This window comes from Cyclospora cayetanensis, unplaced genomic scaffold (assembly GCF_002999335.1).
Source record: "Cyclospora cayetanensis isolate NF1_C8 unplaced genomic scaffold, CcayRef3 CcayRef3_contig_53, whole genome shotgun sequence".
Taxonomy (NCBI): Eukaryota; Apicomplexa; class Conoidasida; order Eucoccidiorida; family Eimeriidae; genus Cyclospora; species Cyclospora cayetanensis.
In genome coordinates this window covers 51,788-76,034 of record NW_020312514.1, presented here as the reverse complement: position 1 = coordinate 76,034, position 24,247 = coordinate 51,788, and the positions used below count along the sequence as shown (strand labels likewise).

The following is a 24,247-nucleotide window of genomic DNA, read 5'->3' as shown; positions in this document are numbered from 1 at the left end:
TTACTTTCTCTGCTTTTTGGCAGCAGGAGGCTTACACCTTTGAGCGCTCCAGCAGAAGCAAGGCGTCTCGCCACCTCCGTCGCGATGCTTTAAGGCCTTCTCTCTGTTGTTAGCCAGTGTGTTTTTTTCTTTCCACCAATTTTTCACCACGAGCTCATACCCACCTTGCTGTGTTCGCTTGCCTTGTATTCTTTTTCTGCTTGCCCAGGAAATTGCGGTAGGGTTGAAACTCTTGCATTCTTCTGCATGCTTTTGGTCTTGATTTTAAGCTACGGAACATGTAAGCATATGGTTTAAAGTGGGAAGGGGAGATATAGCGGTCTAAGGTTCACCTAAGCACTTCTTACAGCCCTAGCTATACACCTAGGGACTAGCAACGAGCTGAATATTGGCCAGTTTGTTCACATGACTTATTTCCTGCGCAGCACTTATGTTGACACACAAAGCCGTAAGGCTGCGCGTGCGTCAGATGCTGCGTGTAAGCAGCCGTGAATGCTGGGAGTGTGTAAAGCGTGCAGCCACGCACGCCCTTGCTGTCCCTCTCCCATTATGTCAGGAATTCTGTGCGCTGGCAGTAAAAGGTAAGAGTTTCACTGTAGAACAACAGTTAAGCTTGTTGTGAGTCTGCAATGAAGTATCTGCCTATGGAGACCTTCAATGGACTCCTACACATTACGTGGAGCATAAAATCGCGATCTATAGCGTTCGAACTGCTTTTAGGAGATAATTTTGCATAGCACTGAGTGCTTCCATGAAGCAGCTAATTTGTTCTGGTAATGGAGGCGCTCCGTAGACGTGCCGAGGCCTGACATGCAGGCCTGCTAGAGTCAGTGTTGTCAATGATTAGTCCCAGCGTAATCTTTGTGGGACAATCACATTCACTTTGAAAAACCGAAGAAAATGATTGATTCTCTTGTAAAAGGATTTCGCAAGGGCTGCTCAGACACTTGTGAGAGTAGGCATCGGGGTCGAAATTCCCATTCGTGCGCACTTGGCCCACATAGGAAGCCTTCCTACCCTATTATGCTGAGGAGGCTCGACACAACACCGCAACTCATAAGTACGCGCCATTCCGATAGTGGATTGTCGTCAAGGCATGGGGTCTGGCGAAAGAGGCACTTAAAATGGCAAAGCAAGTACCTGGCCCACAACTGCGGAGTTTTAAAGTGTGCCATTTATTCTTGCATGGCCTTTGCTTGCTCCCTATGGCCCACACGGTTTGACCGAACTCCTAATGAAGCACAGTTATGCACTGCTATTTTATTACTAGTTAGGTATTTCGACTATGAGGAAAAGAACTCATGGTTGGATGAAAGATTATAAGGGGTTTAACGTATACTTCTTCAGTTCCTAACAAAATACTTAGAGCACCGGTCCCAGCTACCCCATGACACTTGATTACAGAAGCTACACTTCATCGAGAACTAGTGAAATATTGATCGCCTAGTTTGGCTGCATAAGAGGGCTAGGTTGATTAGACAAGAGCAAATGTTGTGTGCTATTCTGAAAGTGCTACCAGCTGTGAGTACATGACTGCTCATGGCCGCAGGGAATGCGCACTTGAACTCTCCCTCTCTCAGCATGCTGGAAACCAACCAAGTAGGGGCAAAGGACCCAAATACTCCCTTTAGAAGTGGCACTCAACTTTTTGCTAAGTCTTCTATCGGCTTTGTGGCTAACAGTCTTCAATTGGGAACCACAGTTTGAGTGATGCATCTCGAACAGCCAAAACTCCACAGGCCTGAATTGATATTTGGCCATTCTCGCAAACTCTTTGCTGCAGACTAAGAACAAATCAATGATATAAGAATGAATATCGTGTGCCTATGTAGTACTTCAACGCTTACATCTGTATGCAGATGCTCGGAGTATGACGCCACGTGCATCCATGACTGTTCTCCCTCTTCTTATGGCGGATCCATGTGGGGTCGGGGCACAGAGTGCTGCAAACTCTTCTTTATGATTACTTGGCTTTATTCAGAACTTTGGCAAGGCTAAGAGTTGGAAGTTTTCTCATGGACAACGGAAGAGGAGCGCTACCGCCTGTAGGAAAAGGGCCCGATACTTGAAGCATTCGAACCTGTTGTATGTGCCAGTTCGCACGCTTGTAGAGAAAAAAAATCAAACGAGCTGAGATGGTGATTTAAGAGTAATTCCAGCAAACTTGTGAAAATAATTCTCCAGAACTGACATGCGATGCAGTCATGCTTAGCCGATGTAACCAGTGGATTTGCAACTAAAACGAAACCTGAAAATTAACGAGGGACCTTGCTTCAGACATTTCACAAAGCGCAAAGTGAAACAAATATGTTCATTTGTGAATAGTTACAGTGATAAGGAAAGCGGCGTGTGTTGAAATCCGGCAAGAATGAAGCAGCTCATTTCTTATGCAATGCACCGATTTACGCGTGGCCCCTCTAACTGTAGATGCTGTGAAGGAAATAACATATTTTTCATTTCTACTTGTAATGTACCTTCCCATTTCATTGATAGGCTTTTTATCGGGCATGTCCATTTCAGCTGCACTCCTTTAGAGCTGTGCCAGCAGAGACTCGAAGGCCTCCGGAGGGAACCAAATTATTAAAAATTACGCGAAATAGGTAGCTACCACTTTATATCTGGAGCTGAAAGGCTTAAAACAAGCAAGTTGTTGATACAGATACAACGTTGCTGGTGTAGATACCTTGCAAGGCACTGCTTTGCTCATCCTGGGCAACGCGCCAAGGCGTACTACAGATAGAAAAGCAAAATGACCAACCTTCCAAGAATTCTGCTGCTTTCATTATCGTACTCAGCTATATGTCCTTATGTTGCTTGGGGAATGAAGGAGCACGTTGCTCCCGCCATATTGCAAAACCTTCTTACAGCCCTTGTTGGCAGAACGCCATATGTTACTGAAAACGCTGAAGATGCCAGGACAACGCAGAGTCCAATGATGTACGGTTTTTATCACTTATTCTGCAATGTAGCCTGTGCATGAGTCCTCTTAAGCACCATCCACCTCGACAAGGCGAATACACCCGGGACTCTGCCATCCCAGTTTTATCGTTCATTTGAAGGCAAGCAGCTGAAAACACCAATTTATTGCATCGATGCATTTGTAGTTGCTATCGCGTCTGCAGATTCCATCGAAGAAGGTACTTATACTGCTCCCATCGGCTCAGTTACCAAGGCATCACCGAGAGTTCCCTTTGCCTGTTTCCTGAAAATCATCAGATATCGACGAAATGGATCAAAAGCTCTCAACAGTGAGGCTTCGCATCAGCGCCCTACGAAAATTGCGAAGGGGTCATATCATCTCAAAGCTATGAAGTTTTTGTTTGTTCGTGACGGGAATACTGTGTTCAATGTCCATTTTTTGTTGCTGCGCAGATTCGAACTGAGCGCCAGGATCTTGAAAGCAAGTGGCAGAGCCTTGCCGAAGCCTCGGTAGGCGTTTATTTGCGTTTCCTTCTGCAACCCCAAACTCCAAGCCATAAACTACGCAGAAAGCAGTGGCTTCTCGTCCAGATGGCAGTGGCAGCATAAGCTCCGTTCCCATAGAGTACCTAACAAGGCAAGCTTTGTTGTCCCCCTTCCACACATCATTACAATCTCATTCAAGTCGCAACTTGTGCCCTCAGACTCCCCTTTCTTACGCGCTATGGCCGGTCGTACAAAACAACTGTACCTTCGGACAGCCATTTCCCCCCGTCAGACAACCCCCTTCCCCACGCGTCTCCCCGTGAATTGTTGCGGAAGGGCAGCCCAGCCTCTACCGTGCTGGAAGTAGTGGAGCAGCAGCAGCGACTCACTTTGCCAGTAAGCCCCATTTGCTCACTCTAGCCTCTCGGCCAGCAACATGCAAGGATCACAGGAAAGAGATTCCATGGGAGGAGAGGCATAGGACAGTGCTCCTTGCCATCTTAACGGTACATGAAAATAATCAAGTTCGTTTCCTGTTTGATGGCATCTTTGCATTTTGAACCATTTGCCTCGGAGGCCATCTGCCTTTAAAAAAGGATGCCATTAAAATGTCGGCGACACCCGTCAAAACTCCGAAAAACAGGGTGGCTATTCGGCTGCCGTAAAGTCTCCAGTTTGATAGGGGGAAAACTGGCAGCAACCAACCTTGGGGTATAATCTTAGGGGATTAAATCTGTACGTAACTCAACTCCCGAGTTCTCCCTTTCAAAGGGCCACCCCCTGTTTCTCCAAATTCAGAATCATAAACCTGAACACCGAACATGTACAGTCCAGCATGCTATCTACTCATCGTGGATGCTGCAATTGAGGCACCTGCAGCATGGGCTTTAGTATTTTAGCTGGCATATTAGGCCCCTTTGTGAGCAGGGGATGGCTTAGGCGGTATTCAAGATAATTCATTGGGCACGTCAAACACAGCCTACCTAAGGACGTTAGTATCCTGCTGCAGTAGCAGTCTAATGGAGTGCAAGGCAGAGGGAAAGGCGTCGAACAAGATCTCCACAAAGTGCGCGCTATCCTGTTTTCCTATTGCACTTCCCAGCCCACGTAGACCTCGGTAAAACACCCGCAATGCTCCAGCTGCGCATAAGCGGAAAGAACTATACTGCTGTTCAGCTTCCCAACAAGGCTGGCACAGAGAAAGAACGAGCGCGGAACTCATGCGCATTGATGTGTGTTCTAAAAGGTACAAAGAGAGTCGTTAGCGTGGCAAGAGAGAGAGCCATTGTGTAGTGTGTGTGACTCTCATTGATCATTGCATGGGTGAGCTTGCTTGCCTTTGAGTCTGCGGAGCTGCTGGTAGTAAGTTCTCACGAGCCGTTGCGTCTGCACCACACTTAGCTCGCCACTCATCAGCAGGACCAGACGGTACTGCCTGGTTCCGTAAGTGCGGCGCTCCTCCGGTTTGACGAACGCAGCACTTGAAACTGATTCAGCTGCCGTTCCCTCTCCAGTCGCCCATAGTGATGATGGTGCTGTGGCCCTGTGTAGAACAGGGAAGCGATTGCCTAGGTGTAGCCGCCTCCAAGAAGTTTTGATTTGCACCGAAGAGGGCATGCGTAAAGCCAGTGGAGACACTGTTGCAGCCGCTTGCCTGAGGGATTCAGTGCCGGCAGCTGTCGCTACTGCATTTGCAGGCGCTGGTGCAGCACCTGCAAATACACCATCGCATGTAGCCGAAGTTGAACGTCCGCTCGCTACGGACGAGGCAGCAGGAAGAGCTCGCGGAGCGACAAAGGCTGCTCCTCCTGCCTCTTGACTTCGCAGCAGCGGCAGCTTTTGCGGCTGCTGCTGCGGCAGCAGAGAGGAGCGATGCAAGATGAAAAAGCCCCAAGCGGCGAAAGTCTGCCGTGCTGCCTCCGCAACGGGAAGAGACTGGTGGTCCTTGTGAGGCCTCTGCATCCCGTGCGGCCTTCGAAGTTCGCGGCAGGAAAAGCCACTCCACGAAGCAAGAGCGCAGCAGCTCAGCTGCACATTTTGCAAAAGGAGCAGGCACAGCACTAACGAGGGTAACGGACGCCACAGGAATGCAGGGGCCCCCTGGGGCCCCATCCTCGCGGATCCGGCCAAGAGCTTTCTCGCCAGAATCCTGCAGCTAACTCGCAGTGAGGGAGAGTAGATGCTCCAAGCTCCATTCAGCACTCGGCGAGCAAGGGGGGTCACCCCATGAACACCATGGGCCTTCGTCCTGCAAGACTACGCGGTTCCTTTTGCTGCAGCCAAAATTCCAGTCGCTGCCCTAGTGGCTGCTCCTTCGTCAACAGCTCGCATTTGGTACTGTTGCTACTGCAAAAAAATAGCTGCAGCTGCAGATCCAACGGATCCGGCGTTAGGCCTTCAGCTCGAATCTCACGTTACACCTCAGCCGTAGAGAGAGACCTTTCGGCGAGTGTCTCGACAGGAGCACAGAATGCTGTCTGATTTATATTCTCGTGAGACTCGAAAATTGGCCTCGGAGCAGGGGATGGGGGGAAGGGGGGGCCCGAGGGCCTTGCCTCGCGTGGGCAGCAGCAGCAATAACGGCGGCACCAACTCGTATTTAGCGCTATTGTTATTCAGAAAGTCGAGCAGAAAGCTGCCGATTCTGAGGACTAAAACTTCTTGTTGCCCATGTCAAAGGCGGAAGAACCACCGGGGCCCCCCTACCTGCCTGCCAGCGCACAGCCTGGCCATAAAAGGCTATTGAGGGAGCTTCCCGCCAACTGGCGCTGCCCTTTGTGCTGCCCGTTACTTACCTAAACATGGCATGAGGAACAGTTGTTGGACTTCGGCTTACAGAGCTTTTCTCGCTTTTTCTCTACCGCATCCCTTGCCGTTGCCAGAGAAGCTGCTTTTGTTCAAACCCACTGCGGGTAACGTGCGTGAAACTCCGAACTTAGCCAACGAAACAGTGGAAGGGGACGCTATTTTGAATTGAGGGGATCACTACCAGTAATTTCATCATGAGCAGAACGCTTTCTTCCCACTCAGAGGTTGTTGCTGAAGACTAAGCAGCCCCTGTGACCCCGTGAGGGACTGCACTCACTGCACCGTTTGTATCCATTCGAAAATACGGCCTCTTCCGCCGCTTCTCAGTGGATGCTTCTGCAGATGCGAAGCTTTCAATGAAGGAAGATTGAACGTCCTTCACCTCTCGGTAGCACAGCCAGGGCCCCCAATGGAGTTTCAGAGCGCTTCCCTTGATGGTCCTTCGGATGCCCCTTGTTGCACCCACAGTGTCAGCAGCAGCGGAAGCGGTACAGATGATTCTCTAGAGGCAGTGCTTCAGTCTCTGCCGTGTGGTTTCTTGTGGATACATCGGGGGTCTGGCGGCCGCTTGCGGAAAGCAGCAGACAAAACTTTGCAGGCTCTCCAAAAGGTGAGGTGCTTCAGAGCTTAACAAGGCATCGTCCATTGCTGCTGTGTATTTACATTTTTCCATGCATCACCAGCGCTGCTAGCCTCGCCTGCAGTTTTGCTTGGCTTCAGTTGCTGCAATCGAACGGCAAGAGTGCCTGGACCAACACAACAGCTGATGCTTGTAGTATTATTGCCAGTGTTTCTCGCCGCCACCATTGAGTGACGACAGGGGAGCTTTAGAAGCATTAGCGGCAGTGGCAAGTGTACAACAAGCAGAAGCACTCTTGATGAGTATACCTACTTTTATTCCAGCGACCACCAGAGACTCCGGCGTCTGGCACTCTGCATGTTGTTGCTACTGCCACAGGAGGGAACTTTTTGTCTGGTGGCTAAGGGAGTAGCAGCAAATCGCTGCCTTTCCGTTGCTGAGATAGCCAAGAGACATGTTGTTCGTCATGGCGGAGAGGTGCAGATTAGATGCTTTTTTTCGGGCCTTGGGGTGAGGCACATCAGCGAGTTCTGTAAAAGCTTCAGATGGCAATGTGCCTTTCAAGTGACTGCCGCTACTGTTGTTGTCGTTGGTTTCGCTGTATGACCTTGTCTGTGATTTCTGATTACCGGGAGCCACTGCCTACGCAGATGTGGGCCCGGATGCTGTAGGAAAAGCTTCTAGTGCTCTTACATGCGCGCAGAAATAGCTGCGACTACAACTACAGGAGCGGTGGCAAGGGCAAGTCTTTTTCAGTAGCTCTACCGGCCTCTGCGTGTTTACCTTCTGTGACTGTTGTCTCAGGCAGAGGGAGAGAAACGGCGAGAGTCTATCCACCTGTTTTTGCTGCTTGGTGTAACCAGACAGCCTAGCTTAACCACCAACACTGGAGGTCTTCAAGTGCCTTTGCAACAAAGGCAGAAGGCGTAGTTCTCCATCATGCAGGTAGACGCTTAACCTCATACTCAGTACAAACTTGACAAGCAATTGAAAATGCTTTTAATGAAGTTTTCGCCTTTCCGCATCCGCTCGTCCTGATTTGAGGGGAGTGGGACACTCCGCAGCTGATTGCGCATAGCGTCTAGTGCATGTACAGCGTAGCGTCTTGTTGCATCGATGAAACGTTACTCTGCAACGGCTGACAAACAAGTCGATTCGTCAATCATTTGCTACTTCATTAAAAACACAAGTGCAGTAGAAAAGGCTCAGGTGTAGCTTAGCCCGGCACATAAGGGTATTCGTGTGCCGTCCTCTGTTCCTGTGTCATTTTCTCGCTGATTCTTTCGCTGAAGCCTTCGCATAGAAGCGCTGTAACCTAAGTCAGTCTGTAGCAATGCTGTTGGTTGCCGATGTTACGGCAGGTTCAGCCAGCTGTTAATGGTGCTGAAGACGTTCGGAGAGAGGCTGCCTTTAGAATTAGCTCGTCCCTCCCTGGTACTTTCCATTGTATTGTAGCTTATTAATATCGTGAGAGTTTCAAATATATATGCAGTGGCTTATCCAGAATAGCACAGGCCTGGATTCGTGCTGTTGTACATTCAGGTCTTAGCCAGGTGTGCACTTGCAACAGTGTATTCATTTCTGTGTGGTGCGTCTACACAGAGGTACCTGATATGGCTTTGTACTTTTCCAGCCATACATTATGCCTCTTGTTTGTCAGCTTCTAAGTAGGGGATATCCCTAGGCGGTGGAACAATATGTGGAGACTTGTCCTCGGCGTAGTTCGAGGAACTTCTTGCCAGTGTGTCCAACAGCTACAAACCACCGACTGAAGCCAAACAAGAAGACGGAGGGGCTCCAAACCGACGGATTGCCACTGGCATTGGGACTTAGGGACAAGAATATTAACGATAAAAATGTCATGAACACGTGAGCATAACAGCCTCCGCTGTTCGCAGTAAGCCCGAAACAATGTGGTACGAGCTGTACTTTCATATGCCAGAGATCAGTGGCTGTATCCAATTGCGTAGGTGCTTCAACTTTTAGGGAAACATGTGAGTAAGCTTAGATCTCCGCACCAGTATGCATGCCTTGCATGTTCAACAGGTGAACTGCGGGTGGAGAAAAAACAGTGGCGCTGCTGACCCCTAGCGATTATGCTTACCGCTTATCCTACGGAACGTAGTGGCGATATTTTAGGCAACGCGGGGGGGAACTATGAAACGCAGTCTAATTCTTGATACGAAAAAAATGAGTGGCTGAAGATAACTTTGAGCATGACCAGTCCCCCCTCAAGAGGAGCTCAAGTGCGCAGGCACCCGGCCAAGCAATACCATAAAAGCAGCATCTGTCAAATCCTAGATTGCCTCTCATTTTGCCGTTGCCCTTAGGAGCTAATGATGATTTTCTAAAACTTTGCGGAAAAGGAAAGTGCTTCTTCAGCGAATAAGGCACTCCCCCAATCTTTTGTGCGAAGCTTCTTTGCAGCTTATCAAGGATGTTTTAATGTGGGGTTAACAAGAAGCGTCAGCAGAAAGCATAGGATCGTGAGCCACATAGCCTAGAAGTTGAAACAAATCGTCAGTGGCAGCCATTGGGCTATTCTGTTAGTGTTCTATTCCCGGCTGGGAAAAGGAAGTACAGATGGAGAGCACTGAAATCGCTTCTGCAACAGCTGCTATTCTGAAACTGCTCTACATAGTGATAAGGCTGCTTTTGTGATTTCAAGGGAATGTACAGCTAAGGCAGCTGCTACTGCTGAAGCCTGTGTTTGTCCCCTCCCTCCTCCATATATATCACGGTGCGTTGAGCGTATGCATTCGCCGCATCTGAGAATTGCGGACTGCGAGCTGGCTTTCGTTTTGCTGTTGTTGATGCTCCTGCCTGCAAGGAACAGAGAGGTGGGGTTCTTGTTGCGGCTGGTGCGGTGCTTCCTGTTGCAGGTGGTCCTCTTGTAGAGGTGTTGTTTTCGCAAGAGAACAGCTGAAGGGGGAGAAACGGCCTTCAGGCCTACCGGCATGAACCTCAACGCCAGGAGAAATCAACGCCCTGAACAATAGTTCCTGCGGCGAGGAGGGCTTTAAGGCGCTCAACTGGCTTTGCAATGGAGAATCCAGATGCAGGTCTTGCTGTATCTGCTGATGCAGATTCTGGTTAGGCTCTGCGCGAGCTACTGCTCCGCAGCTGCTTCCCACGAGGCTGACCGTTGCAAGGCCTGGGACGTGGAGAGGTTCGCCATGTTGCGGAGGGCTTTTCTTTGACTCCTCGGTTCCACAGATAGCAGTGTGTTGCTGCTCCTCCTGCTGTGTCTCCACTTCATACTGCTGAAAACCCTGGTAAGCCGGCCTCTGCTGGTGCCTTTCGTGTTGCTGCCCGTCAAGCAGCGCTTGCTGCTGGGGTGTGGGGTCTTGCGGCATGAGCTGTTGGTGCGGTGGCTTTTGCTCATGGTGCTGGAAACACCTATCTGGATTTTCCCCTAGAAATTCTGGAGGAATGAGAGCCCAATTTTGCATCTCTCGCAGGCCGTCTGGAAGCTGTGCGACTGATCTTTCCGAGGAATGCTTCATTGTGTCTTGCATGCATGGTTGGTCCGAGGTTGGCAGCAAGAAGTGAGACGGAGGCGCAGCAGAGAGAAAGGGGCGGCCGCAGTACTCAACGCCTTCCGAATTACCCGAAAACATCTCAGTCTCGTGAAGTCCATATTCCTCAAGGGGGTAATGCAGCTCTCGTGACGGCCGTTGGTGCTGCAAATGGCTCTGCTGGTGGTATGAAAGCAACGAAGAGGAGACCTGTCCTCCTCCCGTTTCCCGAGGCTGCTGTGAGCAGGCAAGCCTGGCATTGACTTTGCTGATACTACGGCTCTCGCTAGTGCTGCCGCTTGCCCTCCCTAGGGGGCTCATTGTAGGCGTCGCGACTTCACGCTGAGTAAAAAACAAGCGCAGCAAGCTGTGGAGGGCCTCTTGCTCCTGCAAGTGCGCATGCATATTTCCCTGCTGGTGCCGCTGCTGCAAGTCATCCGTTTGCTGCTTTGCGCTATTATTTGTCCACAATCGCTGAAGAGTGGGCGCTGGCTCGTTCGTGTGCAGCACAAGGTCTTGCAGCCCTTCGTCGCCTCGGTTTGCGTTCAATAAAAGGCCCAGTTCTTGACTAGCTGGTGTCTCTCCTGGCTCTGCAGGAGTGCGAAGCAACAACTGAGGCATATCTGCATCTTCCATGTACTGCTCCTTTCTCCGCCTCAGAAAACGGGGGTTCGCATGTAGTGACTGCATGCGCAGGTTTGATAGCTGCTGCAATTCTTGTCGGTGCTGATGTTGCTGCTGCGTTTCTTGTCGGTGCTGATGTAGCTGCTGCAGTTCTTGTCGCTTGTGCTGATGTTGCTGCTGCGTTTCTTGTCGCTGCTGCCCGTTGAAATCGAATGCCTGCAGCAAGTCGGTTGTTGTCCATTTTGCGGGGCGATGGTGCGTTTGTGGCTGCTGATGGTGTTGCCATGTTGCGTCAAGCGGGTGCAGAGTGTAACTCGACGCGTCACTGTGCTGAGAGTGCTGCAGGTGCTGTTGCAGGAAAGGCCTGTGTAAATTGGGGGGCACGAGTCTCCGTCTGCTCCCTCGTAAGCCTCCTGGAGGATCTCTTGCCTGTGCAGCAGCGGCGCTTGCAGCTGCGAATGACTGGGCATGGCCTTGAGATCCCTCACCCTGAGGCTCTGCGCCAGGCGTGGCCAGAGGCTGGGGGTATTCGACAGGGGCTTTCTGTCTTTGCAGAGGGAAAGGCTGATGCGAAAGAATATCCGAATAAAAAGCAAAAGAGGCCTTGTGCAAAGCACTACCGGATCCTGGTTCTAGGTCACTATGGTGCTCTGATGGCGCTGTCAACCCGTCCAAGGGCGGCTTGCTGCTGCTACTGCTGCTACTGCTGCTACTGCTACTGCTGCTGCTGCTGCTTCGGGTGTCGAAAATGTGCTGCTGCTGCTCTCCTGTGCATCCAACATGCGCCATGGGCACGACCACAGAGGGTGAGGTCCGAAGATAGGTGGCGTCCCTTACAGCTGAGCACCAAGCAGGAGAAAAACTGAGCCGGCGACTGCGCGCTAAGGGAGCAGCAGATACCTTCGCTGTCTCGGGAGACACGGCTAGTGGGTCCACCACTGACCCGTGAACATCCTCACCGGGGCCTCTGTGTCTGCGCCTGTAGTTTCTGTGCTGTCGCAACTCCTCGATGCCGTGTGCGTGCCTGCATCCATCCCCCGCAGAGCACCGGCCTTTCTTCCAGCCATGGCAAAGATTCCTAAAAAATGCGCATCAGCCTGCAACAATCAAAGCCTTAGTAATGCCTTAGCACAGCTGCCTATATATATAGACGCCACAGTGAGCTTGTTGGAAAGGTACATATATGTATATGTATACATATATATATATGTATATATATATATATATATATATCTGAGACGGCAAGGGGTAATACGCCCCACCCTCTTCTACCCCTCGGTCTGAGAGCTCATACAGCAGGGGTACTCAAGACCAATTTGCGCTACCAAGGCCCTTGTCGTCGTCCCTTTGTGCGTAAGGGCACAGTTGAGGCATTCAAAACTGAGCTTCTATTCATTAGAGCAGAGGTGAAGTGCGGGCCAGGAAGGAGGAAGGGACTATCTGTCGAAGCTCATGGAGCATCTCCTTGGAGCATCTCCTCACGTTTTATAGAGAGGCAGAGTGTGCTTCAGCTCCTCAACCGCGTGAGCGTAGGGACAGGTCGGATCTGTGCATTCTCCATTTTGCTTCTTCTGGGGGCACATCCGCGTCTGCCGAAGATCAGGCAGAGGTCTCAGGTCTTCTCTGCTGTGTGCAAAGAGACAACGAGAACCTCTGGAACAAACAAAACCTCGCTGAACATAGGGACACATTTTGGTCTGCAGTGAAAAGCACAAGCAATAGACAGCGGCACACAAGCATGCAATGCAGAGAATAATACGAATACCTTGACGTTAAACGCACTTCGCCATGTTTGTAGTAACAAGAGCTCCTACAGAAATACTCCTAGAGAGCCCTACAGGCCTAGTCTCCAATTGTGCGTTGGGTCCTTTGGATGCAAAATCCTACCAAAGTGCACAGGAGGCTAATAAATGGAAGCACAACAACAAGTGTCGATATTCAGCAGTGTTTACGTACCTTGACAAAGTGTGGCCTTAACAAACAAGCAGCAGAAGAAGCTGTGTTGGTGGAACCGATGAGCGCTGCGCTCGGAGGTGTATTTTCAAGGTGGTAACTGCCTATTTTCCCCAGGCCCGCTGACAGTGATGCCCTGCAGGAATCTAATCCCTTCGGCAAATGATACGTGGCAGTCGTTTCGTCCGGGAGGAGACCTGTGGGGTCTTCGGTTGACTGGCTGAACTGTAGGGAATGTTCCTCGGCCGATGTGCCTGACTGTCTAGGCGCCATTGTCGTCGTCAAATGTTAGCCTCCAAGTAAAGTGGCTATGAAACTTGCGTGTACGTTGATACTGGTGCGTTGCTGAGGGTGGATTGGCTACACATTCAAGAACGAGCCATGCTCATCTCAGACGCGTGGGGCAGGACCAGCTTCTGCAATGCTACATAAGAAAGGAGAATCCAGGGTTCCACAACAACTATTGAGTCCTTCAGATCCAGCTGCAAACATAAGCACTGGTGGCGCACTCTTTCTCCTCAGTACTAGAGATGGAAAAAACAACGCACGAGACTCTGGGGGAATGTGAAGAGGATCAAAAAAGCCCTCAAATAGCGTCTTTTCAGGCACAACAGGAAGCTATAACCTACAGTGAAGGGGGGCGAATGCCTCATCTTGTCTTCATGGTAAAGGACAAGAAAGTAGGCGGGGGTGTCTCGACACCTCACGTGGACCAGTCTCGGCCTCGAGGGGGTGAGCGGCGCCTTCTGTGCCCAAAGTGCTTGTTTAATGGTTTTTAGGAACGTTAAGTTCAAAGCTCGAGCATTATGCAGCAAAATCTATAAAATATCGCAAGTACCCCATGAGCAAATCACGATATTGCGTGTTCTTGGTAGCCTAGTCCATCTTCTCCCCACGATCCACGCCGTCCGGGGTGTGGGCTGCATTGCTACGACTAAGGATGACAGCAGCCTGAGGCGCCTAAATTACAGCTTTTCAAAAGAGATTCGATCAATTTGGGTAGGCCAAGCAATGCTGCCGGAACCTTCTGCGGCTTGTCAAGCAGCAAAGTTATCGCGTCACGGCTTGGTGCACCCCAGGAGTACCGAGCGGAACAAGAAAGGAGGGAATCGCTTTTGTTATCATGAATCCTTTTGCCTGTTTGACTTTTTATATCGAGCGAGTGAGCTCGGAAGCAGCGTAGTTGCTGCGGAACCATAATTGTAGCTGCCCCAGCTTGTTCGCTCTCTCCCTCACTTCTGTGTACCAGCTACCTAACGTACCTGACTGTAGACATCCCGCATTAATTCTTGCGCTCATACGCGAGACATAATGGAAGTAGCGCATTAACAAGTGTAGCGTTAGCAAATTCTCCAAATGCCCGTCGGAGCACTTGTTTTGGCACTAGCTGGGCAGAGAACTGTCAAACCCAAGTGCTGCGGCCTCTAGAGAAATAGAAAATAGTTCATGTTTTCTTACCAATGTTGTTAAGATATAGTTACAGCCCGGTCCCCTTAACTGTGAACACGTGATGCTGCCAAGGCGCAGTCTTGATGCACTCAAGGCCCCCCAGCCTAGCGTCTGAGGACACAAGTGCAGGCTAAGCAGTGTAATACAGGAAGTGGCTTGTGCATCTGAATGCTTTCCAGCATCTTTTTGGCTCCTCATAATCAATGATCTGCGGCGACAATGCTCACGAATATGCGTTTATATAGGCTTAATTGCAGGTGTTGACAGGTGTCCAGATCCTCTAGTCAGAGCGCAAACAGCATGCACGATGGGCTATAGCAGCAGCATACCAAAGTTTGCACGCTATAGCCCGCATGTATGAACTCAGTGTTCTCCACATATAAAGAGACGCCCTTCTGTGTTGATGACTATGGAAAGTGCTTGGCTCTCTTAGTAAGGCAACAGACAATTGCTGAAGTACCGGTTCGTTCAAAATTTTTGAACAATAGTAAATAATATCTGAAAAAAATGTTTATCATTGGATTTATGTCTGTTTTACCATTTCGTACACTGCTTGAGCTGCTGTCGGCTTCTTCGTATAGTGCAGCTGGAGCATGAGGCGGTTTCGCAGCAGGCTAACTTAAACCTCGATATTTTGTAATATACTAGTTATGTTTAGCTAAGTACTTGAGAGTAACTGAGATTTTGGTGTGGCTGTATGTATATGATTATCATAGAATAACTTTATCTGAAAAGAACTATCAACCTCATGCGTATGCGCTAGTTGCCTGGTGCATCTAGTTGTAAGCGCTCGCGGTGCTGTGAGCGTTCAACAACGCGCACCGCAGCTGCCTTCGTACCCTATCCCGAAACCCTGGAAACCAAGGGCACTGAAAGAAGAAAGCTCTCTTGTGAGAACACTTGAAAATTTTTTTTTGGGGTTTCCGCTAAATTTGTTAAAAGATGGGGCGTTACAGTGTGCTCAGGCGTTTTGGGTTTCTTCTACATCCACCTTAACTTCATTGAAATGGGACCATTCCACACACAGGGAGTGATAGAGATATGTTTAGGGTTTACCTAAGCAGTGAAGAGGGAAATGCGTAAAAACTGAAAGGCTCCCTGGAGCTGCACACTGAAGCAAAAGAATTCTTGAATACATGTGATGACCGGAGTTTTTGAAGTAAAGTAGACACACTGGAGTAACAGGCAAAGGGCGAACGTGTTCGATGCGTTTGTGGAGAGGCAGCTGAGCCAGATTGCTTATTGTAACCAGTCGAATAAGCCAGAGTTACGGCCAGTGAGAGAGGAGGCAAGCAATGGCTCGGCCTACCACAATTACCAAACAGGCGGAAGGGCAGCTGCATAGGCATTTAAGCCGAGCTTCAATTCGTACCATTTGTATCGGACACGGCTACTACAGCAGAGTTGAGTTGATGCGCTCCTGTATGTGCAAGACAATAACTAGGCAGTGGTGTCACCCTACTGCCTCCGTTTTATCCAGAGCCGCAGAAGCGGTTAATGGATGCCAAATATGCGATAATTCATGAAATGGTTAGGTTAGTAAATGCAAGGATTATTGCCTTAATCGGTGCAAAGTATTCCAAGGGGCCTTCTGCTTGGGGCCCGTCGAATGCCCCCCTCAGCCCCCTTGTCCCCCCTACGTCGCCCCAAATTGGTCTATGCATCAAAAACCCATATAGATTAACGTTTCAACGCTGTTTTCATAATTTTATTACAAAGGCACTGATCGTTACGCTAGGGGTCTGTTTCCTTCGACCCTCCGTGAGTCGCTAACTAGGCGCCTGCCCTCTTCCTTCTCGTCACGGCCTTCTACCATGATTTAATGATTAAGCTTGATCGCTCTCCAGCAAGTGCTGCCCTTATACACCTTTCACGGGGTCTCTGTGCGGCTCACTAGCTCTTCGCTCAGATGCCGCCCTCCTCACAGATCACACGCACTAAAAACAAGCGTGAAGAGCAAACCATCCATTCACACACCTTGCGACCCTACAGAAGTAGCGCATACACTCCTCTCACCCAGGTTTTTCCCGCTGGTTTCTCCCACCCTGAATCATGCAAAGACAAAGAGTGCTAAGTCGGAGACTTTTTTGTTTTCCGTCGGACTCGATGTCTCCGGTTCCAATTCCTACGTTTCGACACTTCTACAGGGTCATTCTGTTTTTCCTCCTTCCGTTCTGTTCCATAGCTACTTCATCCTGCATGAACATCGGCTCCACCCGATTGCCCAACACCAGCCTCCTAAGAACTACGGCCTCCCTCCTTCCTCCCACACACACCATCATAAACGCAGGCCAAGAGAGCCTGCGCCTTTTTGCTTCCCGCCTTGCGCTAGGCCAGCTGCGGCGACTTAGAGAGGGTTTGTATGCCTACTGCCCTCCAGATTCTGATTCCCCCAAAACTGCCAGCTCCGCTAACGGCTCCGCAGAGGTCTGCCTGCACCCTTCTGGAGCTTTCTACCCCCCCTCAGTTGCTGACTTTCTCAGCGTGTGCCCCGTGTTCTTCGTGGCGGACAGAGGGGGTTCCCTTGTTGCAGCTTCGTACCCCGCAACAGACACTGCATTACTTGCCGAAGCCCCGAAAGCACAAAACACTCACCAATTCCAAACAGGAGCCGCCGCTGCTTCTTCACCTGCCCATGCACTCTTTTCCCTCGGAATATTCTTCATGAGTGCAAAGGATGCGAAAGCTTATCTACACCACGTATCCAAGGATTCGTCCTCTCACTTCCACGTTAGATCTACGACCCTCCGCAAGGCTTACGGATGCTTGCGGTACGTCGACTCAAATGGCCGACGTGCAGCAGGGGAGGAGACCGATGGAAGGATTTTATCGCTCTTTAGGCGAACCAGGCGATTCTTCTCGGGATCTCAAGGAAAATCGATGCGATGCATTTTGGTTCCCAACACACAAACCCTCTGCAATGAGCTAAGTAAAAGTGGCAAGTTCGAAGGAATACCCGTGTACACCTTGCCAGCCATTGACACAAGGGGCGACATCGCAAAGAGCCGAGTTCTTCGACAACTCCGCGCAAAGCTGGAGCAAAAGCTCCGACGGAATAAATCAACAAGCAGGCCGCTGTGCTACCCACTGCTTCCCATAGAGACGTCTCCCGGCCGTTGGATCCTCGCTCTTGCTTTCAACGGCAGCCTGCGGCAGCCGTTCTTTTGCAGTGACAGGGACGCAATCGCTGCCTACAGGGCTCTTACTGCTACGCTCCCACCAGGCTTTGCGGAGCCATCCCCAAAACTGACTGTATACAGCCTAGAGAAAGTGCTCAACAACCCACATTCCCTCCCTACTAACGACTCTTCTAGCCTCCAAGGAGGGCAGGAAAGGTTGCCAACTCTGCTTCTACCAGACACTGAAGAGATCGCCCCCGACGAACTGTCATTTAAGTCGATTTAATCCATTTGTCCAGCTGAAAGCATTCGAACTATTACAAAACGCTATTCCAGCCAAGTAGATTTCTACCAGTTGGTGGCTTCTAGTGAAGCCTAAATACGCCGCCGAAGCGGATTATAGACTGAGGGGAGAACCTCGCCGAGCACATTCACGTTACTCGGTGCATACCAAGACAAGGTCTGCTGAGGCGACGAGGAAACAGAGGCATTTAGCCACCGAAACCGTACAGGGTGTGACCTTGGCGCTTAAGGGCGTACACAACGTCCATGGCGGTAACGGTCTTTCTGCGAGCATGCTCGGTGTAGGTAACCGCGTCCTTGATGATACCCCCAAGGAAGACCTTGAGAACACCACGAATCTCTTCGTAGATCAGCCCAGAGATACGCTTCACACCACCCCTGCGCGCTAGACGGCGGATAGCGGGCTTGGTGATACCCTGAATGTTGTCCCTAAGGACCTTCCTGTGGCGCTTGGCACCGCCCTTTCCCAACCCCTTGCCTCCCTTTCCACGTCCAGACATCTTCGCAAAGATTGGAAAACAGCAGACAATTCACGATAGCAACCACTCAATAACGGATGTGGGAGGAGCAGACACGCGGGGCGCGCATTCGGACGCGGCCCGGGCAGCAGCAAACCCGGGGGTAGGGGCGGCCGGCTGAGTAGCTAGCCTGCTAGTCCGTGCTGGGCGAATGCACCGTGCGCACCATCGCTTTTCTAGAATCGTCATACATTACTACTTTTTAATTCAAAAAAATCTTGACACATTTATTTTGATGATTTTGAAGAACTTTGCCAACCAAAACTCAAGAAGTCTATACACAACCATGCACTACTTTATGCATGTTGAATGCAGGGTGGTGCCTCTACCCCACCCATCCTGTAGCACCCCTCACACCCCACCTCACGCCGTTCGGTGCTCCCGTGCCAAGTGTATGAGGTTTTCTGTGCTGATCCATTTTGTGAAGAACAGCCAGTTGTTGGTTTTGCTGGTATTGTCGTATCACAGCCTTTGTTTTGTATTCACAGCCATGCGGCGGCTGTGCTCTCGAGAAGATAGTTGCACTAGAGAAAGGCCCTCGCCATGTTCTCCGTGTAGCCTTAGCACGGTTTCACCTAGGTAGATGGCATCTTTAGCAGCCTTATTCTGCAGTAACCCCTAACATGGTAAGTCTACGGCTCCGGGCACGGAATAGAAATTCATTGGCGTGGTATTCATGTGGATGCTGCCGGCTTGCCTGTTGGAGGGGCTACGCCAGTACATAGGCTTTGTGGGAATCCTCACTTAGGGGCCTATGTAGCTGACTTGGACCAACGCTGTAGTGCACCAAATTCGCTACCCGAATTGCCTCCGTAGCGCTGTAGGGTTTTGTCGCGCTTGGGGAGTACGGTAGGTGGTGCGTCTCTAACGTACACAACTGTGATAAAGGAAAAGGGGGTGGTTTGGTCGCTGCTTTCCTGCAAGTTGATTGCTGATGGCAAAGCGTAATTCAGAGTGGCACATAATCCCATAGTTCTGTCACTTTTTTCTTGAGCGTCCCTGGGGTGTTTTGCACAGATCTCGGGGTCCAATCCCAGAACATCTGGGACTGACGGGTTTATAGAGGATAAAGAATGTAGAATGGGCTCATGTAGCCGTGGAAAATGGCTACAAGGTGTTGGGTGGGGATGAGGGTCTATGGGCGAGTTTCGGTCTGAATTGCAACTTAGGAATATGAGTATATTATGTAGAAAGTAACTCAAAATGATGTTCGAGTCGTGTGCGGAAGGCCCTTGTCGATGCGTTCTTTAGTCCCCTCCGCACAGGGGGCACATGAAGGGGAGTCCAATTCTGCTCACAAAGATTACTGCCCAAGGAGAGGAGGATTTTTGCATTTCGCTTTGGACACGGCCCCTGGATTGTTAGGATGTAAAAAGCATTGGCTGGAGTCAGAGGAATATATATACCAATGCTGCTATTTTGTAGTTTGGTGAGGCAGGAAGCGGAAATTGGGGATGTTTTTCCAACCGTAATTTTTCGCCGTTCGGCGACACGTGAAGAATTAGGTCTAATGGATTCGATTTCTGGTAGATGCCACTAGGCAGAGTGAGGGAAGGATGGGGGCAGCAACAACAAAGGTGAATGTGTATTTGTTCTGGCGTACCATTGCTCCTAGCAAGCCGCATATTCTGGAGTTTTGCAGATAGGACTGTATCTAACTAGGCCTCTCCTATAGCCTGTTTCCTGATCCATTCCAGAGGGCTTGGTGCGATTAACCGGCGTGGCAGTGTCAAGTCTCCGGGGTGTTTGAATCTGCATTTCACTACCACTGTCATGGTTTCTCCTAAGCGCCCGCCATTGCGCCGGCGCTTCGGTTTCTCTGCTGTATTCTGACATCTGATCCAGCCTTTGTACATGCAGCTAGGGCTGCCAAAGGTACTTTTAGTGCTGCTCGGCACATGAAATACTGGTATTTCCTGTATAGCTGCCGCTGTGGGCTCTCACCCGTGCTAAATTTACTGTTGTCCTCAGTGGTGACGGCACCATTTTGGTCAGGCACTTCATTATCCAGTAAAGGCACTGCCGAGGCTGCACGAAGCCGGGAAGTCACTGGTCTGGATAGGTTGTAACCATATATGCACCCACAGCCGATTTTTTTGTAGTTGTTTTAGAAAAGTGCTACTGTGGAGACGGCCTGCCCTGGTTGCAACAATAAGTGCTAACCTGCTTAGAGCAGGCCCTCTCCTTCACAGAAAGCGTTATACTAGCACTACCAGGGGTAACTGGGACTATTCTGCCGTATTTTTAGGTATCTAATGTGCATTTACTAGCTTCACTGATACTGTGAAAGATCCCAGGAGAGAACCAAGCATCGCAGCCTCGTGCAAACCCCACGGTGAAGCTGCCTTGTAACTGTCGCCACTATGGTGTTGGTTCTGATGAATGAACATATAGCATGAGTAGCGTATGTAATGGCTTTAGCGGATGGGACAAATACATTCTTTGAAGATAGCAAACGTGGCAGCAACAGTGCAGGGAGAGGCGAAGTACCTGCAATTTGTAGGCTCGTCTGTAGACCTTCAGGCTTACAGAGAGGGGGACACGAGAGCACCCCGAAGGTGGGTGACAGCGGCAGCAGCAGCAAGCGTCCATCCTGACTGCTACCCGCATGTATGTACTTGACTTACCCGATCTCCCTTTACGGATGACTTCTGTTTCTCTGGGGCTGCATGTGGTGGACAAATACCGAGCAACTGCGGCATACATTTACAGCGGCTCAACGATAATTCTGCTCACGGTGCCGGTAGTACTGCTGCCACATATCTTGTGCCGAAGATGTTCCTTAGGCGGCGGCTGGTAGGACAAAAGTCCCTATTGTGCAGTGCAACAAGTACCGCCCGCTGCAGGCTGGAGGTTGTTTGTAGCTGCTCTCGCTGCATGCAGCTACGTGCTACTGCTTATGGAGGCGTGATGCATCATGAGCTGCTCCCACAGCGCTTGTTGTAACAATATGTGCTATTATGGTAGGAACTGCAGCCGGAAGTCTTATCGCAGGCTTGACTGCTTGCGGAGGTGGACTTTGCCAACACAGTTTCGTGGCTCGGTGTCACCTAAGGCAGCGGGCAGCTACTGGAGCGTGTAAAGACTGCACCTCATCATTTCTGCCTCTTTGCTATTCTCAGCTGCTCCAACGCATGGGAGAGGATTTGAGAATAAGTGTACAAATGTGTGGAGTGCTCCTGCTGCTGATACAGCTGTGGAATCAGAGCCGGACGCTGCTGTTGAACCATATAGGCTAGCATCACCAGTTTTTTTGGTAGCTCGATAGGTTCTAGCTGCGGCAGCATGTACTGAAACACTGGTTCCTCGCGCTCCTAACTCTCTGGTTTTTCTTTTGCTGCAGCTACAGCAGAGCCGAGTGCATTGAGATAGCACTGGCTGTGCCACCTGTACTTACTGGAGGATTTTTGAGCCGTTGCTTCTACCACGATGGCAGACGGGATCGCTGATGCATCTGTTCAAGCTGAAGCTCCTGCTGACCTGGCGGATGACCGCCCACGTCGTTTGTCTTGGCTTGCGCCTTAGCTAGGGCGTCGAGCGAATCACGGTCTATGGGATAAATCTTTCATTGAAATGCCTTTCGATACATGAAAATGCGTCTCAGCTTCTAATGACGCTTCGCGTTACGCCATCCAACTGTCCCGTAACACTGTAATGACATGATGCCACTGATGGTTCTTAGTGCTATGTTACAGTTTAAACCTCAGTAAGCAAATGAATTTTTTGCTGCAGCAGAGTTTACATTCCTTAGACTGACTAACTGGATTTGTATCCCTGTCCTTTTAGTAGTGTAGGCCCTCCTCTAGAAACTGTCTATGCGGGTCCCTGCGAGCCTTGATGAGACCCTACTCTCAACAGGCCTACATGCTTTTAATTAAATATTTGCCTTTGACGCTATAGGGAGCTATGGTAAATGTCGAAGCCGCCCCGGGGGCTCTTACTGACACCACTATGTAATTTTCCATCATATGAAGAAGAGCAGCCAGCTATGAGATTGGGGGGATCTCTGAGGCAAAAGAATTGGCCCTAGAGTGAGATCCGATAATCGAATCACTCTAGGCGGGAGCTTTACTCATGTGTTTGCCTCCCTAAGCGCTGTCGCCAGGGAAAACCGCTCCATTCCCCATCAGGCATAACTGCTGCTTGAGTTGTTACTAAGGTCTTGTAATAGTCTTACCGCAGCATGCAGCTAGCCAACTTTTCGAACTGGAAAGTTCATCCGTTGGATTGGATTTGCTTGTAACGGATTGAGGATAAAAATGTGCAAGGGCCTCCAGACGTGGGCCGATGGGCCTCTGTGGAGGTCCTTTTCTGAAGCTCTAACAATGCCTGAGACATATTCCCGCTAACTCTTCCACTGCTCCGGCAGCTCCTTCTGCAGGGGCCTACTTCGATATTGAAGTTGCCCGTGATAGTCCTGTTGTCGCACCGAATAACAAAGAAACTGTTGTTGCTGATCATTGTGCTACTGCCATGGAAGCTCCTGCTGTTGAGGGGGTGCCCGAAGGTATTGCAGCTGCTACTGCTTCTGCTACCGAGTGGCTATGTGCCTGCCAATACTTATGATGCAGAGAGTGAACCACGAGCAGCGAGCGTACATGCTTCTGGCCGTCCTCCTGCGATTTTCATCACTCGGGGTGCTATTGATGTTGCTACTTGCCCATCTGCTCTTCATCTTGCGTCTACTGGTGCTGGTTTTGCTCTTGCCGAAGTGTGCCACCCGTATCTGCTGCATCAGTGGGCGTAGGGCCCCTAAAGCTTCTCCCATGCATGAGGCGAGAAAAGCACTATATCGAGTGTAAAGTCTTATGCTTTCCTTTTCCTACTCGGAGCGTGTCAAGGCAATTCTGCTGCTGAGTTGCTTTTTGCGGTAGTGGGTGATGGGCTTGCTCTTGTGGCACGCATTCGCGCCACTACGGTGGCTAATGTGCCTGAAACTTGCACAGATTAGGCAATTGTGTTTTGTTATCATTGCTGTAGAAAGCAAATGTCTCTGGGCCCCCTGAATGGTAAAGCTGTCCGCACTCATTGATTCCATGCCTCGTTGCAGTAGGCAGTGCTGCTGTTGACCCTGCTCTTGCTGCCACTGCTAAAGGCCCTGACACTGATGTCGGAAAGCCGGATGCTGGTGCTTTGTCTGCAATTGATAGAGCTGCATCGATTCGTGATTTTGACTTTATCGAGGGGGGTGCAACAGACGCGCGTCTGCTGGCCAGGTTGTTAATTGTGCGTACCCCTAGGTATTGGTAATATTAATGTGGCTTTATTGCGGGTGGTGTTAAGTCTGCATTTAGGCTCGTGGCAAATAGGCAACTTGATGGGCTGGGATGAATCCTCTTGAGGCTTAGAGATTCCTTTTCTACCAAGTGGGTCGGGGTCTAGCATGGCGAGCGTAGCTTAGGCCTTGCTGACAAGTGCAGATAGAGGCCAGCTTCGAGGGGTTCCAGATTCACTTGAGCTGTCAAAGGTTTCAGCGGATTTTGATTCAAGGCGTCTAGTACCTCGAGTTATCATAGAGAACAGGAAACATCCCATTCAAGCGCCACCTGCGAGAATGATCACTACCGCAGCCCAAAGTATGACGCCTGTACGGATATAAGCGTGCGTCCCAAATTACAGGAAGCACACGGGCTGGAAGCCAGGTGGGTCTGAACTCGAATACCTGTAAGATCGAAAGTAGTATTGGGTAATATGCAAGCCAGAGGCAGCAGGTAAGGGTAGCGTGCCACAAAAACTGGATAGCTGCCACTTCCGGGCCTTTCAAGCATTCCTAGAGTGTTCAAGAATCTTGCTGCAAAGAAGAAAAGATGAACCATTGAGTTTCATTTAAGCATGCTTAATTTGGCTAATTATTCCCCTGGGGAGCCATTGTGCTTCCTATCACAAATTTTGACCGCTATTGCGAATTTGAAAAAAATCTCGGAAGCGGCCAGACATGGCATATTCATGTGTTGGCGACTATTCGGGTGG

The 24,247-nt window shown here is 50.2% G+C and overlaps 3 protein-coding genes across 3 annotated transcripts; 1 reads left to right on the top strand and 2 right to left on the bottom strand.

The window, feature by feature from the left end:
* Positions 1-6,991: 6,991 nt before the first annotated feature.
* Positions 6,992-12,924, bottom strand: LOC34617686. Its single transcript, XM_022731046.2, has 8 exons — positions 12,892-12,924; positions 12,418-12,632; positions 11,773-12,013; positions 11,219-11,499; positions 10,120-10,678; positions 9,533-9,616; positions 7,298-7,435; positions 6,992-7,159 (listed from the first exon to the last, which is right to left on the bottom strand). Exons 2-8 carry the CDS (start codon positions 12,624-12,626, stop codon positions 6,992-6,994), a joined length of 1,680 nt encoding a protein of 559 aa, XP_022592567.2. The 5' UTR covers positions 12,627-12,632; positions 12,892-12,924.
* A 494-nt stretch (positions 12,925-13,418) lies between these two features.
* On the top strand, positions 13,419-17,742 carry LOC34617687. Its single transcript, XM_022731047.2, has 2 exons — positions 13,419-13,620; positions 16,628-17,742. Exons 1-2 carry the CDS (start codon positions 13,419-13,421, stop codon positions 17,740-17,742), a joined length of 1,317 nt encoding a protein of 438 aa, XP_022592568.2.
* A 205-nt stretch (positions 17,743-17,947) lies between these two features.
* Positions 17,948-18,259, bottom strand: LOC34617688 (histone H4). The gene has a single exon (XM_022731048.1). It carries the CDS (start codon positions 18,257-18,259, stop codon positions 17,948-17,950), a length of 312 nt encoding a protein of 103 aa, XP_022592569.1.
* Between the last annotated feature and the right edge of the window lie 5,988 nt (positions 18,260-24,247).